At 34.5% G+C, this 17,099-nt stretch overlaps 2 protein-coding genes and 2 pseudogenes across 2 annotated transcripts; all 4 read right to left on the reverse strand.

Moving 5' to 3' along the window:
* Positions 1 to 1,937: 1,937 nt before the first annotated feature.
* Positions 1,938 to 3,771, reverse strand: LOC120179983 (annotated as a pseudogene).
* A 3,630-nt stretch (positions 3,772 to 7,401) lies between these two features.
* On the reverse strand, positions 7,402 to 9,899 carry LOC120179871 (annotated as a pseudogene).
* Positions 9,900 to 10,239: 340 nt separating this feature from the next.
* On the reverse strand, positions 10,240 to 10,820 carry LOC120179982. Its single transcript, XM_039185423.1, has one exon. It carries the CDS (start codon positions 10,804 to 10,806, stop codon positions 10,426 to 10,428), a length of 381 nt encoding a protein of 126 aa, XP_039041354.1. The 5' UTR covers positions 10,807 to 10,820; the 3' UTR covers positions 10,240 to 10,425.
* Positions 10,821 to 10,841: 21 nt separating this feature from the next.
* LOC120179872 lies at positions 10,842 to 15,802 on the reverse strand. The gene is made up of 5 exons (XM_039185342.1): positions 15,724 to 15,802; positions 13,912 to 14,027; positions 12,004 to 12,920; positions 11,367 to 11,797; positions 10,842 to 11,277 (listed from the first exon to the last, which is right to left on the reverse strand). Exons 1-5 carry the CDS (start codon positions 15,800 to 15,802, stop codon positions 11,105 to 11,107), a joined length of 1,716 nt encoding a protein of 571 aa, XP_039041273.1. The 3' UTR covers positions 10,842 to 11,104.
* Positions 15,803 to 17,099: the final 1,297 nt, after the last annotated feature.

The raw sequence follows: 17,099 nt of genomic DNA on the forward strand, positions 1-17,099 counted from the left end.
TCTATATTCTCCAATTGGGCATTGTTGGGCACTGAAGCAACAATCGGGTTGATCAACGAACCGAAAGATGATATTAGATTGTTTGGGTGCTCAAAGATCTAGGAAGATTCAGGAACTTTACGTCACTTCAAGGTCACAATCTTCCGTCTCTTTCTCATCTTTGTCGTTCTATGTTCTCACCTTCATTGTCATCATCGCCATCCTACAATTTTTTAAAGAATGGTCTGGTTACTGAATGAAGCGTTAGATATTTATTTGAAAAAAAATTATACGCTTAAAAAAATTAAAGCTTATCTTTTAATTAAATCATTTTTAATATAGAGTTAATTGCATCATATGTCCCCAAATTACGATGCTCATTTTAAATTAGTCCATAAACTTTAAAATGTTCCAAGTTCATCCCTAACTATGACTATAATTCTAAATTAATCCTTAAACTTTTGAACAGCTCAATGTCATCCTCAAACTATGACTTTCATTCTAAATTGGTCCCCAAACTTTTGAACATTCCAATTTCACCCAAACTATATCTATATACTAATCACATCCATGGTTAATAAAATCATTAGGCCTAGTCATATTATCGTGCACTTGAAGAAGAGAAAACAAAATTTAAGTTAAATCATGGCCGAAACTAATTACATATTTGGATGAATTTAGGGATGGAATTGGAATATTTAAGTTTAGGGACTAATTTAGAAAGAGGTTCATAGTTTAGGGAAAAATCAGAATGTTCAAAAGTTTAACGACTAATTTAGAACGAAGTAAGAATTTGGTGATGAAATTGAAACATTTAGAAGTTTAAGGACTAGTTTAAAATAAGAGCAACAGTTTAGCGACGCGTGATGCAATTAACTCTTAATATAATACTTAAACTACCTATATCTTTAAACCCCGAAGCCGGATAAAATCCTGCATAAACGCATTCGAATTCATGATCTTCAAATAAAAATATCAATCGAATTAAAACTTAATCAACAAATAACAAACAATGTTAAAAAGTGGAAATGTAAAATCTTCGGACAAATTTCCCTCTGGTAAGTGTGGAAAGAGAGTTGGAGAAACGATGATTGAATATCCAAGCACACAAAGGAAACAAATCTAATATTCTCCGAGTGGTTTCACAAAACCTACTTAAACCCAACAACCTTAACTACTTTGCCTGTCCAAATCACTCCACTGTTAAAGTAACCCACCAATGTAACAAACAAGTTGAAAAGATTCCATGTCGATGTGTTACATAACATATACGCACAATCAACGAGTAATAATAAAATATAAATGTACCCCTAAATATTCAAATTCCGAAAACAATGTTATTAGAAGAAATAATGATAAACCATAAAGGAATTACGTTTAATTGTGTTTGTTAATTTTATGTATCATATTATAATTGCATTTCATATAATATATGATGCTATCTAACTATATACCTAACCTTACCCGTTCTTGGTTTGTTTTTCAACTATCAACCTTCTTTGGATCTATATAAACCGTTTATGGTAAATTCTCTTACTAGTCCCTGTACTATAAGTAGTTATATATTTAAATGACTAGATCTACAATTATATATTATAAAGACTACTAGAAAAAATTGACTTCATAAATCTAAAAATGTTGTTTAGATCAAGATTTTTTAAAATTGAAAAAAATATGAACGATGCATTATATATTATATAATATTATGATATAAACAAAGATGGACCTAGGAGTGCTAGAGGTGGGATCGTATATCTAAAAATATTAAATTCTCATGTATTTCACACCTAAAAAATTTTATAATTTCGCATCCTTAAATTTTCAATATAACGTCCTAAATGCGTATTTTTAATATAAAAGGTTGAGTCCGTCCTTAAATATGAACGATGTATTATATCATCTAAAATTTCATATTATATATATAAAAGAAAGAAAGAACAAATCATGCATAGCATAGATTTTAAGATAAAATGCAAATCACCCATATCTTCTAGTTTGATTCGAGCAATACATTAGGCCTCCCCCGGAGACTCTAGCACATTATTCAGATCAAAATATTACTAGTGCTTGTCTTAAAGCTTTCCAATTAATATTAATCAAAGCACTTTAAGCTTATCATTATAGAGGTATTCTCTCGCAATTCTCCCATTGGCACCCTCGGGAAAGAACCCGCCGGGCCTTTGTTCGTCGCCGGTGCCATACGTGATCCTTGCTATCTCTGCCGGTGTTCTCGGGTAGGAGAGTCGTAGTCGGCCGACAGGACGTTGCTGGAGGTCCGGTTCTCGGCTCCTAGCTCAGAGGTACCATTATGCCTTCATCTTTGATACCGCAATGGCCTAGCTTGTTTCTTAGCTTCGAGATCTTCGTTGTGAACTCGGTCACCGTTATGTTGTAAGGCTCCACATTTTCATTCGCTTTCTCATACAGCCATGCTCGAATGGTCGCGTCTTGCCCGGACTCCACCCCCAACAATCCGGCCACCAACTATTAGAAAAAAGAGTAACGGATTCAAGATCTAAACCGATGTGGGATGTGATTTAGTATCGGATTACCTTTTCGTCTCGAATTTTTGAAGGCACGGGATCATACCGACGTATCCGTTGAGTCCGACATAGGGGATAACATATGATGCCAATAGATACTTGATGCTATCTTCATAGGGATCGAATGGAGGATCCAAACACACCCCATGGCCTCATCAAATATTTTGGCAATATTTTCGGATCTTATATCTATTTGAGGCCTTTGGATTCCACCAACTGTTTTCAAAATGGCCCTTCAAAGGTGAACAAAAACATGTCATTGCCTGAAATCAATATCACTCGTATGTATAAAAGCTTACCTTAGATGACCAACTTCTTGATAACCGAACTCCTCGACGACTTGACGAGTGACACGGTCGAGGTTGGCCTTCTTGCAACCGATCGGAGGCGGTCCGCCTTTTGCGTATTCCGGTTCAATGGCGTCGAGACCTCTTCCGTGTGCAGCACACAGGAACCACTCAGTCTAGGAATTCCAAGTTCATGGCGAAGAGGCCAGTCCCTGTCGGTGGCGTCGATCGGTTCACAATCTCCAGGACACGAAGGGACGGCGATGAGTTGTAACGGAAGTAGGAAGAGAATTATAGCAGAGTACCCTGAAGGAGTTAAGCTAATCGTCACTTGATTTCGTTTCCCTACATGCATGGAAGGACCACTAGATATATATACAGAAAGACGGAGGAAAAATTATATATGAATTTAAATATTAAAGACGATATTATTGTAATAAAATACTATTTTAGATTGTTTTGAAAATACACGTTGTTTCCTATCAATCAACAATCATGTTTCACCTTCCTTTATTAAATTATTCAAAAAAACATTTAAAAATAAGTTTATATAAAAAAATAGATAAACACGTATCTAGAGATTATAGGAAAAAGAAAAACTGTAACGGGGTATTGGCTTAATATGAAAGTTTGAAATTTCAGAAACTTTAATGTTTCAAGTTTAAGTTTTACTATATATAATTGTTTTTTCTTTTTTCTTAGTCACTCGTTAATTTCTTTTCTTCTTTATATTTATGATCGACCACAATATTAGTTTTAGTGTTATTTACCGACTATCAATATTCACTGTTTTCCTTTTGTTTTATTAGGGCATATCTTTATTTTTTTCTTGTTTTTTATTTTTAATAATTTTATTTTTATGACACGTTCTTCTTTACTTTTATGATACGTTTTCGGCCGTTTGGCTGTAATTTTCGTTTATGATACGTTTATGATATATTCATGTACATTACGTATGTCATCGTTGGTGCATATGATATGATTTGCAATTGGAGTGCATATTATGATAAGTTATGATTGGCACCGTGAAGTGTCTAGTGTGCACATTATGTATGACTCACGTACCTTGCATTCTCTTACATATACATTGGGCTATGAAAGTAAATGTGAAAGTTATAACAAGTATCTGAAAGAAAAAAAATATGAAAATGAATACAAAAGTTAAAGATGAAAATAAAATATGAAATGTTCACAAAATCATGAGATGTTGATTTTAAGGTTTCTGATGAGGAAAAGCGGCTTGAATAAGTCGGTTTGAATATTTAATGGTTTTATTTGACTTCAAGTTTAATGTTTTAAATTGTTATAATATTATTAAGTTGTTTTATATTTGATATCACCTTAGTTTGTTTTAATGTCTCACTAAGTGTATACTTAGCGTGTGATGATTTTTACGCGTAGGTTAAAAAAAGCAAGTGAAGTAAGGAGCGGAGCTAGACATCAATCAACAAAGAATAATTACATGTATCAGTAACGACATCCTACTCTTTTAAATTTTTTAGATGGTATGTATACGAATAAGAAATGTCTGAGATATATTATTGTGAATATAAATATGAAGCTAAGTTTTGTGTTTTAGATAAAAATTACATTTTATTAAAATAAAGAAATGTTTTAAATTAAATAGTTATTAGGAAATTTACTTTATGATAGGAAACAATATAGAATTGTCTAGTTATTGTCTGAAACTGATATTGATTTGGATATTTAAATATTATAAAATGATTTTACGTGATTATATTATTCTATTCGAAGAGTTAAATTAAATAAGTTTTTTTTAAAAAAAATCAAATTTGTATTGGTTTTCAACTATAGCATGTTTGTAAATGTTATGTGTCATCTTTAACTCGTATACGATTTGTGTTACAGTGCATTTGCTATAGAAAATAAAATTGGAAGAATAAAATCCGCCTCTAGGATCGATTCTTAACTGCTAATTTCAGTCATGGAAATTAATTTTTGAACTTTAGTCTCTCTCAGTCACAGAGGAGGGAGGTGGGTTTTGTGTTTAAAATAAAATGGGTTAAATATAGTCTTAGTCCCTGAAATCTCTAGAGTTTTCAAAATTGAAAATTTTTAGAGTTTAGTGACCAAAATAGAAGAAAAGAAAATAGTTGAGTGATGAATGGTATAATTTACCCAATTTATAACAACGGAAATTAACGGAACCATTGGTCAATGACAGAAAATGTTGGTCAATGAGCTAAATTGGGGAGTTCGAGTTGGAGGGTCACATTGATCCAAAAAATAGGATGAGGGTCACATTGGTTTTTTCAGAAAGTTCAGGGACCTTTGGGTGTCTTTTTGCCTAATATTTCTTTATTTATTGAGTTATTCATCTTTTTTGTGAGGAAAAGACTTCAATCAAGTTATCAAATATTTAACTTTTAATTTCATTTTAGTAGGAGATAATTTTTTTAGATATTTTTCAATTTAATTTATATTTATGATTTTATTTCAAATATATATATTTATTATGTAAGTTCATAAATTTTATCTCTAAAAATAAAAATCTAGACACAATTCTAAACAATATTATTATTAAAGGATTTTCTTTTATTAAGTTTAATGAATTTTAAGTATTTATAAAATTTTCTTTTATTAATATGATATTTTAATACATAATTTATCTCGATAAAAATAAAAAAAATTAACTGAATACATAATTTTTATTAAATGTCCCCTAAGAACGCCATTGTATTGTAAAATAGGCACCTTAAAAAGGTAGAAAAAAATAGTCTTAGATATTTGTAATTTTTATTAACTTGCTTTTAAAGATTATAAATGTAAATGACTAAAAATATTACTTTTTATATTTTTAATCAATAAGTAATAATAAAATTAAATAAAAATTTTAGAGATAATAATATTTTTTTTAAGAAAACAGCAATACAATACACGCACTCGGATCCCTCTTGAAGAAAATGATCAAAATGTTTTCACCTTTTAACAATCAAACATGAAACTCCAATTTTACTCGACGCTTGGATGAAAATGTCACCTATGCCGCTACTGACATTTAAAACAATCAATTTTGTGCTGTAAAATGTCACCTGGAGATTAACCACCACCAGAATACCGGGAAGACGACCACTTGCGACATAGTGATCGATCTATAAGTCCCGGCCAAGACTCTAGAATTCGGGACAACATGTCTGGATTTGTTTGGTAAGAGTGCCAGATGCGGAAAATTTACGAGCAACGTACCAATCGATCCATAGGCAGCTCCCCAATTCAAGCAACTTCAGGACTTATTCAACCTGAAATCAAATTGCCTCAACACAACCAAATAACCGAATCACTGATTTTCAAAACCGACAAAACCAAGCCCAGATAGTTTAATCGGGTCAGTTGGTTAAATCAATTTAAACCAATACATGCTCAACCCTAAGAATGACTAAAACTATAAGCTCTCCCAAGTCCAACTACATTGTTTGGCCACAGCCGGAGAGGCACTTGGAAGAAAATTGTCATTCAATAAAAGAACAATGGCCGGTGAAAGTGATTTACCTATCAGCATCAAGATGGCCGACTTGAAGATAGGAATCTCTCCCACAATCAACAGCAATTGCCACATTTCGAATTTCCGAAATTTACAAAGACGCAGAAAGACATGTTTAGGGTAAATAAAAGTCAACTGCCACAGAAAAGAAGAATCATTAGAGGCAAAGGTATCACAGAGCAGAAAATGAAGCAATCAAATGGGCAACGAAGTGCGTGCCAACCTTTGGAGGGGAAAAAGGAAAAACAGAACTTTATTTCAGCAACCTTGTTAGTATCTCTACCGATAGAATTTTGCACCAAATATCTTTTTCCTATGTTCTTTCAACTCATCTTGATTAATCATAAAGTGTATACATGACAGGTACTACGGAGGCTGACCTGCACCAATACAAATAACAAATGTCAAACTGAATGATTACTAAAACAAGAACGGTTAAGTGCAAGTTATGTTCCTCCAACTCTTCATCCTTTCTGAAGAAACCATGTCCATCACCGTGTAAAGAATATTCAGACATAGGTACAGGAACATGACACTCCAAATACATAGAGAAAGTTTCAAAAAGATAAACGTATCCGTGCAAGAAAAATACTTATATCCGACACTCGCAACCAAGTTCAACTAACATGGAGGGCAAGAGAATTAAGAAAACCTGAGACTGCCAACTATAGTACTCTGCTTCTTGGTGCTTGAACTGATAAAACAGCAGTTACTGTGGCAAATGGACAAGCAGTTGCTGCTGCATATTCCAATATTTTCCTAAAAGAGATATCTAACTAAAACGGTACTAACAAACTAATTAGTCAGGTGAACCAAAACTCCCAGAGGAACAGTGATGCCACATCATTTGGCGAACTCTACTGTTAGAATTCTACCAATCTGTGCTTTGATCGATGGTGGGATTTCTCTATAAAAGCTATTTCTTCAACCAAAATTCTATTGGGGTGTAATCACCTATTTATACGACTTGGAACAATTGTAATAGAAACCCTAAGAATAGCATGTCCTCAATACCATCTTGAGAAGGACATGTCAGAACACAGTTGAAGCTCACGAAAGAAAATACAGAAAATCCCAGATTTATCTTGTACACACACATGTACAATGAGTGTCGGAAAGCAGGCACTTGTCAGTTCTTCAATATAATTGTTATGCATTGCAACATAGAAAACTGGCCATCCCAATTGCATTTTCTTCTTAAGAATTGCATAACCATGGATTAACCAATCAAAAGGAAAAATCCCTCCTAGTATAAAATCCTGCTTATCAACTGCTACTTCTTTTCTTAATAGCCAATGGCTTCCAACGCAACGCGTATTAAACGTAGCAATCCCTCTATGTCTAGGAAGTTAAAATCAAGAGCCTTTTTCAAAGAATATATAACTTCCCCATTATCATCCCCAGACAAACTTGATTTAGCATGTGTAAAAGCAATTCGTGATTTCCTTGAAACTTCTATGGCATGATTTACATCCTGTGCCTGCAAAATGTATCACATTTTGTTTTGGTCATCATGGACATGGATCACTAAACTTATATAGGATATACAAGCCAATAGGGAATAAAATGACATAATCTATGAATAAGAGAGAGCCAAAAGACGTGGTTCATTAGCAAGACCTAAGAACCTCTTGTGCTTTACAAGCAAAAAGTTTCAAAACCATATGCTCAATTTTAGCATACAGAAACCAGTAGGTATAAGGGGTAGAAGGTTTGTGAGAACGTGAAAAAAGCTTTTGGGCATTAGACCAAAAAATCACTGTTACAGTGTAAAAGGTTGGAGTGTTGGGGATGGGGGAATGTTCAGTGATGCTTTAGCGCTCATAACATTAAAAATACATGAATTGCACATTCAAAATCACCGAACTGCACTTACAAAATTGAGGAACCGCACAAAGTTAGGGCGGTTTCTAGCAGAAATAACATGATTTCCAGCAACCTGGGGAGAGCTAACACCTTTTGGAAAAGCAATCTTGTCTGCTGTCATTGGGTGGTTTAAATTATCAACATCAGAGGCAGAAGAAAAAGGAGATTCGCCTGGTATGGAAACATCCATCAATATCAAGAAAAGAAGTTAAATAAGCTGTCAATTCTTCTCATTCAGCAGATTTAAAAATATTTTAATGGCCATATACTAGCACACAAAAGAAAGAAAGAAAGAAAGAAAAGGGGGTGATAATAGGGACTGTGGAGAGAAAGACGAGCAGGCTTGAAAATATCTTTTCATATGCGTGTAAGCCTAAACTTAATTCCAAAGGCAAATTTGTAAAATCATCTTAAATGCTAAATAGCAACTACAACACTAAATTCATCTTCTCCTCTTCCTACAAATGAATGGATATGTATCTCTCTATCAGTGGAAAACAAAGAAACCCAAAAAACATATTAATGGTGTGTAAGGAAGTAAACTACTCATTTAAGCAAAGCTATCAATTTCTGTTATGCTTCTAAAATGTAACCTTCTCATGCAGAGGTATCTTCACAAATTAAGCAACAAGATTACATAATAAATATGAGAGGCTCCTCCTCCTTGATCACTAAGTGCAGAAGAGCCAATGACAACAATTACAAGTTTATGGGCTAGACAAACAAGCATCAATGAATACAGCCAGTACAAGCACTAGGTTCTTTGAATTACCAGGAGGAACCATTTGCTGTCTGCAACTCAAGTCGATCTCTACTTGCATTGGCATGAGAGGTATTGATGACTCTCATATATGACACCTCTGCACACTTGTAGGCCAAAGAAGCAGCAGCCATGTTGTTTAATCTCTCGTATTCATGAGCACAAAACCTGAAATATCAATTAGTAGCCACAGACACAAAATTAAAATAAGTGGAAAAAAAACTATCACAAAACAAAATGCAGTAACAGAATATTCCATATTGCAAGAGATCATTTTAGCTAGAACAAGATTAAATTCCAACAAAGTGTTAAAAAATGTACTATAGCAACTAATATTTAACTTACTCGCAGAGTTTTGCAGTGCTACTATATATTTGCAGAGACTGAATAATCTCTCCCTGTTTAGTACCCTCACTATTGCACGATTCTAGTAGAGAAGCACTATGTAGAAACTTCAATGCTTACTGGAAATAAAGTGCAGTGCTCTCCTTATTTGATCCAGAGTTCTAATAGAAATTTTCAAAAATTGAAAAAGGATAAAATCAAGCTTGATAGAGGCTAGGCCAAAATAAAATTGCAATAAGAAAACAATAAGGTGAAAACCTTGACACGATCAGCCATATGCTTGCATCAATGTCCCTTACCCTATGTCCACCTGATGTACCATGTCTAGAACTACCATGTTGAGTCCCATTTTGATGACCAGCCTTCTTTATTTTTATTTGTACCTTCTTCAATGCATCATCACCTTGAGATCCATCAGCTCCATTTCCCTTTTGGGACCCAGTAGGCCGGGGGCAATGAGTCAGCATCTCATTTGGAGTTCCTCCAGAGGGTGGTAATGATAGTGAGTTCCCTCCCCCAGAAGCAATATCAGCATGATCAGATTTGTCAAAGTGTGATCTCTTCAAATACTTGCTAGCATTGCCATCCTGCATAATATTTTGCTTCAAAGAAGACATTACATCTTGACCTCCAATGGCTTCTCGTTTAGCATTTGAACAACCAACATTTGATTGGCTTTCTCTTTTACTACTCTCACCAGAGTTTTCCCGCAGATGCTTTATTATCATCAACAAATCTATTCTCACTTTCATTAGACTGAACTCCAAGCCTCTCCTGGAAATTATTTCTTTTATCCCTAGGTTTTATGTTGCGTGAAAGCACACGATCTTCCAGTTCATCAACAGAATCAGATTTAAGTTTATGACCCCTACCCTTAGACTGTGAGGAACCCTTACCGAACTTTCTTGGCTGAGAGAGATTGCCATCACCATGTTTTTCATTCAGATTATCTTCACCATGGTGTCTATCCACTGTTGTTAATTCACCGGAAGATTTAGCCTCTTGACCTAAATAGTCAACAGTATCATTCATAAATTGACCTTTTCTAATATTAGGAGAAGATTCAATCGAAGCCTTAGCTCTACTGCCACCTGATTGACCATCATCCTTATCCTGAACATCAAGTATAGAAGAGTCAAGGGATCAATGTTGAGCTGCAAGAGAAGTTTTTCCCTTCCTTATACCAGACTTGGCACTCTGACCCTTATCTTCACCATCTGAGTACCCACTCGGACTACCTGCAACAAAGAGACCAGCATCATGAGACTCGTCTTTCCCTGTATCATTCCTCGTTGACAATGGAAGCTTATCTGGATTAGCAAATCTCACTAAAGATGAGGAAACTGATTTTTCAGGCGAGTCCTTTGTTTCATGGAAGCCAGTCTTTGATTTATGTGAATAACAAAGATTAGATGAGCTTGTGGTTGCAGCCAAAGAAGGTTGGGAAGATGCAAAATCCCTTTTCAGTGAATCTTTACCACCCAAGTTACGGTGATTCTTTGAATGTATATTTTCTTTCTCCATCTTACTACTTTTACTTGCAGAGGAGGAATCTTTCCCCCAGACATAGATGCCCTGGCCTTCTTTTCCTGCTTGTAGTCATTTTTCCTGAACTCTCCTTTCACAAACACACTGTCATCATCAACTTTCCTCTTTCTTGAAACTTCCCCACCATCAAAATTCACCAGATCGACTGATCCATCAGCCAAGGAAACCTGAACTTTTTCCTTTGGCCTTTTACCAGAGTCCTGATGTTTGTCCTTCTTATCCAACTTTTGATCATTATCAGAAGAACGCTCACAGTGTTTAGGTTGATCCTTTCCTAATATGTGGTTGGCAGATCATTATTTGTGCTAGGAACCTCCTTACCAGCATGCTCAGACACACGATCTTCACCAGCAAGATGCAAAATTTCAAACTTAATTTTCTTGGACACCCTTAAAGATTCTTGATCAGAGGTCCTTTTTCTTTTCATCTTTGAAGTTTTGGAATCACCTAATTGCATGTGTTTTATGAAAGCAACATATTATATAATTTCAAAAGAAACTCTAGATGTACGATAAATACATGTTTAAAAAGAGTACCTCCACCAGATATGTGTTCTGACACTTTATGCTTCTCTTTCTTCTTACTTTTGTGTTTCTTGGCAGGAAAATCACATTTTCTAGGATCATGCAAACCAAGTTCACTTATCACAGCAGATTTAGTTATATCAGTTAAACTCCCAGATAGACATGACGCCTGCATGTTCTTCAGAGTAACTGGCCCATCTTTATCTATTGCATTTGATATTTCTTTTGAACCATGTTTCTTTCTTCCAGGAGGCATGGCATGTGAACCAAAACATTGTTGGTTTTCTTCAGGTTTCAGGGTATCAGCTGATTGTAATCTGGACATAGTACTGCCAGGATTATTTTGAAGATTATTTTGACTTGCTACAGCAGGAACTTGATACAATGCAAAAGCAGCTTTTGTAGTTTCCTCCTCATCAACGCTGCAGTGGTTCATTGCAGGCCTAAATATTTACAAGACAAACAATATTAGAGACAGAGAAGAGGAGGTATTTCTCAGCAATCCATCACAAAGTTAACCACCTAAACCATTTCATGTTCACTCTAAACACCATTTTAACAATAAATATGTATGAAAAACTTAGGAGTCTGAACTCTTTACCAATAAATTACAGTTACGAAATTTCAGAAGGATGATAAAAAAACTTACAGCCAGTTAAGCATGCTGCATGACCACTTCTCGGGTAAATCAGTAGGCTTTATGCTTATTGGAAGAAGGCGCCACTTCATGCACTGATCACAAGAAACCCAGTTTTCTTTTATGAATACAGGAGCTGCAGTTCCAAGGCAAGCTCCAGCAGAAATCACATTACCAGAGTCAGAAGCACCATTCACAGTTGCTCCAGGGTATGATTGGCTTACCATAAAATCCTCAATTTTGTTACCACTTTGTCTGTCATTATGTGCACTGTTAATGGCTAATGATTTTTTTCCAATCTTGTCATCTTCCATCATCTGATCTTTAGAATGAATTTCTAATGTCCTTGTTAGGTACTCTTCCTGTTCCACTCCTCCAACATCTCCAAAAAATTCTCTATACCAATCTTCAGCCTTTTGTAAAACTATATCTAATTTCTGATCTCCTAAATCCCTTTTGTTTGTATTATTGTTCACATGAGCAGTCTGCTTAACTTTCGGCATCAAAGAACCAACCCTCAAGCTTTCTTTTGGTACCTCAGCGGCTAGACTGCCTTCACCATGATTGCCTTTTGATTTATTTTTTCCACCAGAAGAGGTATGATCCTTGGCAGGAGGCAACTTCATATTTTCTTGCTCATGCAAGGTAGCTATCTGATTGCTCTTCTTCCTAAGAGGATCTACTGATTCACTCTCTAGAGCTTTGCTACTTTTTAGAGTATTAGACTCGGCTTTGACAAAATCACAAGTGTTTTCTGCTTTAATATACTCATCTTTTCTCGCACAGCCTGAATTATCATTCAAAACCTTTTGTGCTGAATTTGCCCTTAGATTATCCCCGCGAATATTTTGTGCAAGTATTAGCTCCACTGACTCTTCCATAGCTACATAATGGACATCTTTATTTCCTGCTATGCTCTTATCTTTTACCTTCTCAACAGCCGAGTGTGAATTAAGCAAAAGCGGAATTAAGAAAACAGAGTAATTCTCTGTAATTTCTTATTCTTTTCAATAGTACAGATTACATATTTATATACAAATCATCTCTCTAAAGTATGAAACTCTAAGAAAGGAAAAATACTAATCCTAGGAGATATGATCCCTTAAAATAAGGGATTATAAAATATTTACAGAATCCCTTAATTAAAGGATATTTACATAATCATATATTTCTATAATTCCTACACTCCTCTTCAAACTGGAGAATATACATTGTATAATCCCAGCTTGAATAGGAATTTCTTGAAAACAGGTTTTAGCAAAGCTTTAGTAAGAATGTTTGCAACTTGTTCTTTTGAAGGAATGTATGAAAGTGTGGTTGTCTTTTTGTTAACTTGGTCAGCAATAAAATGCCTATCAATCTCAACATGCTTTGTCCGATCATGTTGAAATGAGTTCTTAGCAATTTGAATAGCAGATTGATTATCACACAAAACTTCAAAGTGATCCTCTTGATTAGTGACAAGTTCTTTCAGTAGTTTAAGTAGCCAAATTCCTTCGCATATTCCCAATGCTAATGCTTTGAATTCAGCTTCAGCACTACTTCTTGAAACGACAGATTGTTTCTTACTTCTCCAAGTTATAAGGTTTCCCCAAACAAAGGTGCAGTAACCACTAGTGGTCCTTTCAGTAACGTCTCCAGCCCAACTAGAATCTGTAAAGATCTTAACTGTTCTGTCTTGTGTCTTTTTAAACATTAAACCGTATCCTGGAGTTTTCTTCAAGTACTTGAGAATTCTATTTGCTGCTGTCATATACTCTTCAGTATGATTAGTCATGTGTTGACTTATTTGGATCTAAAACCCAACACCAAAACAAAAACAAGTCGAAACAACATAATTAAACTTTAATTAAGTAAAATAAAAAAGAGAGACAGCTTTTTGCAGCTAAGAAGAAATAGAAAGACCCCAAGTTTGCTTACAATGTAAGAGAGAGAAGATAGGTCATTCTCGGGGCCGGTTGTGGTATCATGTTCATCGTTGTAAGTACACGCCTCTCCTTCAAGCTCAGACTCTCCCATTTCTCTTTCATCACACCCTAAGGAAATCATTTAACGACAAGATGATAAAGCAAAAATAAAAAAGAGTAAATCTCACCCTAATTATCAAATGGTCAAACATAATTTTCTATTATTCAAATCCCACGAGTCCTTTCCAGACCATTTTGAACAACTCCCTAAAACCCACAATGAGGAAATGAGCTCTTTTACCCTAATTCCCATTGATTGGAAGGGGTGAAAAAAAAACTCGATCACGAATCCAAACACCTAATCAAAATTTTAGAACGGTTCAATTTCCAAAAGGAATAAAGCATTTAAACACAAGCATCTCCAGAGATTAATAATTATAATGTTTTTAAGAGAAGTTTCATTTATTTGTTTATTTATTTATTTCGACGCGATCTCTTTAGCTGGAATGGATTGGCACATAGAATGGAGAATGAGAGAAAGAAAGAGCGACTCTCTCTGGTTTTGGTATAAGTTGCAGCCGCCTTTTATTTTGTTTAGGGTAAACTATATCCAAAGTCACTTAATTATGGATTTAGTAACAAATACGTCACTTTCTTTGAAAAGTTATAAATAGGTCACCTGGTTAAAATATTATTACAAATAGAAGCTCTCCTCGAGAACATGTGTCCTTATGGTTGAATCCATATGAACAGGTCCGATCTCAAAAGCTTACATTAGCATTTCTTCTCTGTTTCCTATTCTCAACTTGCATCCATGGTCAATGTCTCTCTTCCGGTTTCTCCACTAGCATATCAATGCTTTCAAGGTATTGGTCAGTTGATAGTGTTCCATATATTAGTTTGCACACATTCACAGTATGTCCATTCACAGTATGTCCATTCTTTTCACACGACTAGCAAAATCGTTGGAACCCCTTCATATTCGAGTTTCCATCGAATGCCGTCGATAAGAACCCCAGAGATAAACTGTTTATTCATATCAACGCTCACAGTCAATCTAGCAGACTTCCCTCACTTCCCCTCAGTTGTATTGTAATCAATCCGAAAGACTTTTCCCACAATTCCGGCAATGAACCGGAGCATACGTTTAGAGTAAGACCTATACGGTAAGCCGGGATTCTTATCCATACAACTATCTGCGCCGGGTGATCTTCAGCCGTCGAGAAATGGCGGCTCTACAGTATATCAACCATGGGCTCCCGTTGGGACACGAGAGCAATCCTCTGCTAAAATATGGAGGCTAAAGACTAGAGTAGTCGAGTAGTGTGGGTCACATCTATAGGGTGTATCATCTCTGTCTTCTTTTAATGTCTTTGTAGTATTTTCCATGACTTCTACTTTTTATATGTTTCTGTTATTGGTATTTATGAAGGATTAGAATTGCGCTTGCTATCGTTGACTTCTGTGTATCATTCTCTTCATGTTTCCTCTTTTAAATTTAGCCGGGTCTTATGTTTCTGTCTATATGCAGAGATTCTTTCGCAGGGATTAATTCCCATTACAGACGCACATATGATTTTAATGACTGCATATGAATATTGTTTAGCTATGTATTTATTTATATATGCACTGCATTTATCTATATTTTTAATTTTCTGACTGCCGGAGGTCTTCCACGGAAACTACTCTCAACCTGACGTTGGGAGCAACCTACTACCCTATCTCCCCCTTACCCCATACATATGGGAATTGGGTTTTGTTGTTGTTGTTAATAGTCATCTATTAACTCGTTTACTCGAGATCGAGAAAGCGATCACAAGAGTACCATCTTCAGAACCCATTCGTATATCATCATCAAAACCCATGATTGAATGCGTGGCTGAATTTCCAGCATTCTTGCCCATTATATAAGTTTATTAAGTATGAGGACTGGTTTTTTTAGTTAATGACCAATTAATCACATTTTCCGTATACTTGTAGCCAATGACCAATTATAAAAAATCCAACTTTTAGTTATAAGTGTTTAACGATGACATTATTAAGGCACGCCTTATAATAAAAATTACGATAACCAAACTAAAATATAAAATTCATAATTGATCGAATTTATTAAATGGTCTCAGTTAGTGGGATATACAAAACATATTCAGAGTGGTTACGTGTTTATCTTAAAATTCAAATTTCTTTTTATTAATTATTCATTTTAGTATTGGTGTCTACTCCGAAATTTTATTTGTACCCACCTCATACTAAAATTTTCAATAATTAATATGTGTGTACTCTCACTCTAAAAAATATTTATGGATCCGTCACTGGCTTCAATAATAATAATAATAAATATTTTTCTAAATATTTTGGATCGAGCAATTATGTTTACAGGCTACGTATACACTACTAACTGATTAAAAACATCTAAATAAATAATACGTTATAATCATTTCATACTGTTAAAAAGATTTAATATAAAAATAATTGTATAAATTATACTTAAAATTAAACTTTTAGTGCCTAAAAATTTTTCGTTAAAAATACGTGTCTAAAGTTTTATCCGTTACACTTTTAGATGTCAACCGTTAAAAGAATTCGTTAAGTGACATGTGTCATTTGACGGTTTTTAAAAAAAATAATTGAATAATATTATATTTAAAAAAAATAAACGTGATACGTGTCACTTAACAGATTTTTTAACGGTAGACACTTAAAAATATAACGAAAAAAACTTTAAATACTTATTTTTAACAAAAACAAAAAAAAAATTTGACGTTAAAACATTTTTCGAGATATTTTTTATAAACTAAATTTTGTATTAAGACTATTAAAAAGATCCACACAACTTGCAAATAATAGAACTATTAAAAGAATTTAATCTAAACGACGTAAGAAATTATTAAACGCGAAGAAGCGTGCTGACGTCACCGACAACCATAAAGCACTTGAACAAACACTGAGGGTTAGAACGGTAGTTTTGGTTACGATAAGTGTCGGTTACCTGTTCACTTTCAATGTCCAAACTCCGTACCAATTTTTGCAGGCGCGCTTTATTTGGCGGGTACATAATAAATAATAGAGTATTAAGCTAATTGCTTCACAAGTCCTATAGTTTTACCAATTTTGCAGATGCGTTTTTAATTAAGTTTTAAAAGTAGCAGAGTAATATTTTTAATTAGGTACTGAACAATCAATTTAGGATTAAATATTAGT

This window comes from Hibiscus syriacus, unplaced genomic scaffold, assembly GCF_006381635.1.
Source record: "Hibiscus syriacus cultivar Baekdansim isolate YM2019G1 unplaced genomic scaffold, ASM638163v2 tig00112471_pilon, whole genome shotgun sequence".
NCBI classification, from domain to species: domain Eukaryota; kingdom Viridiplantae; phylum Streptophyta; class Magnoliopsida; order Malvales; family Malvaceae; genus Hibiscus; species Hibiscus syriacus.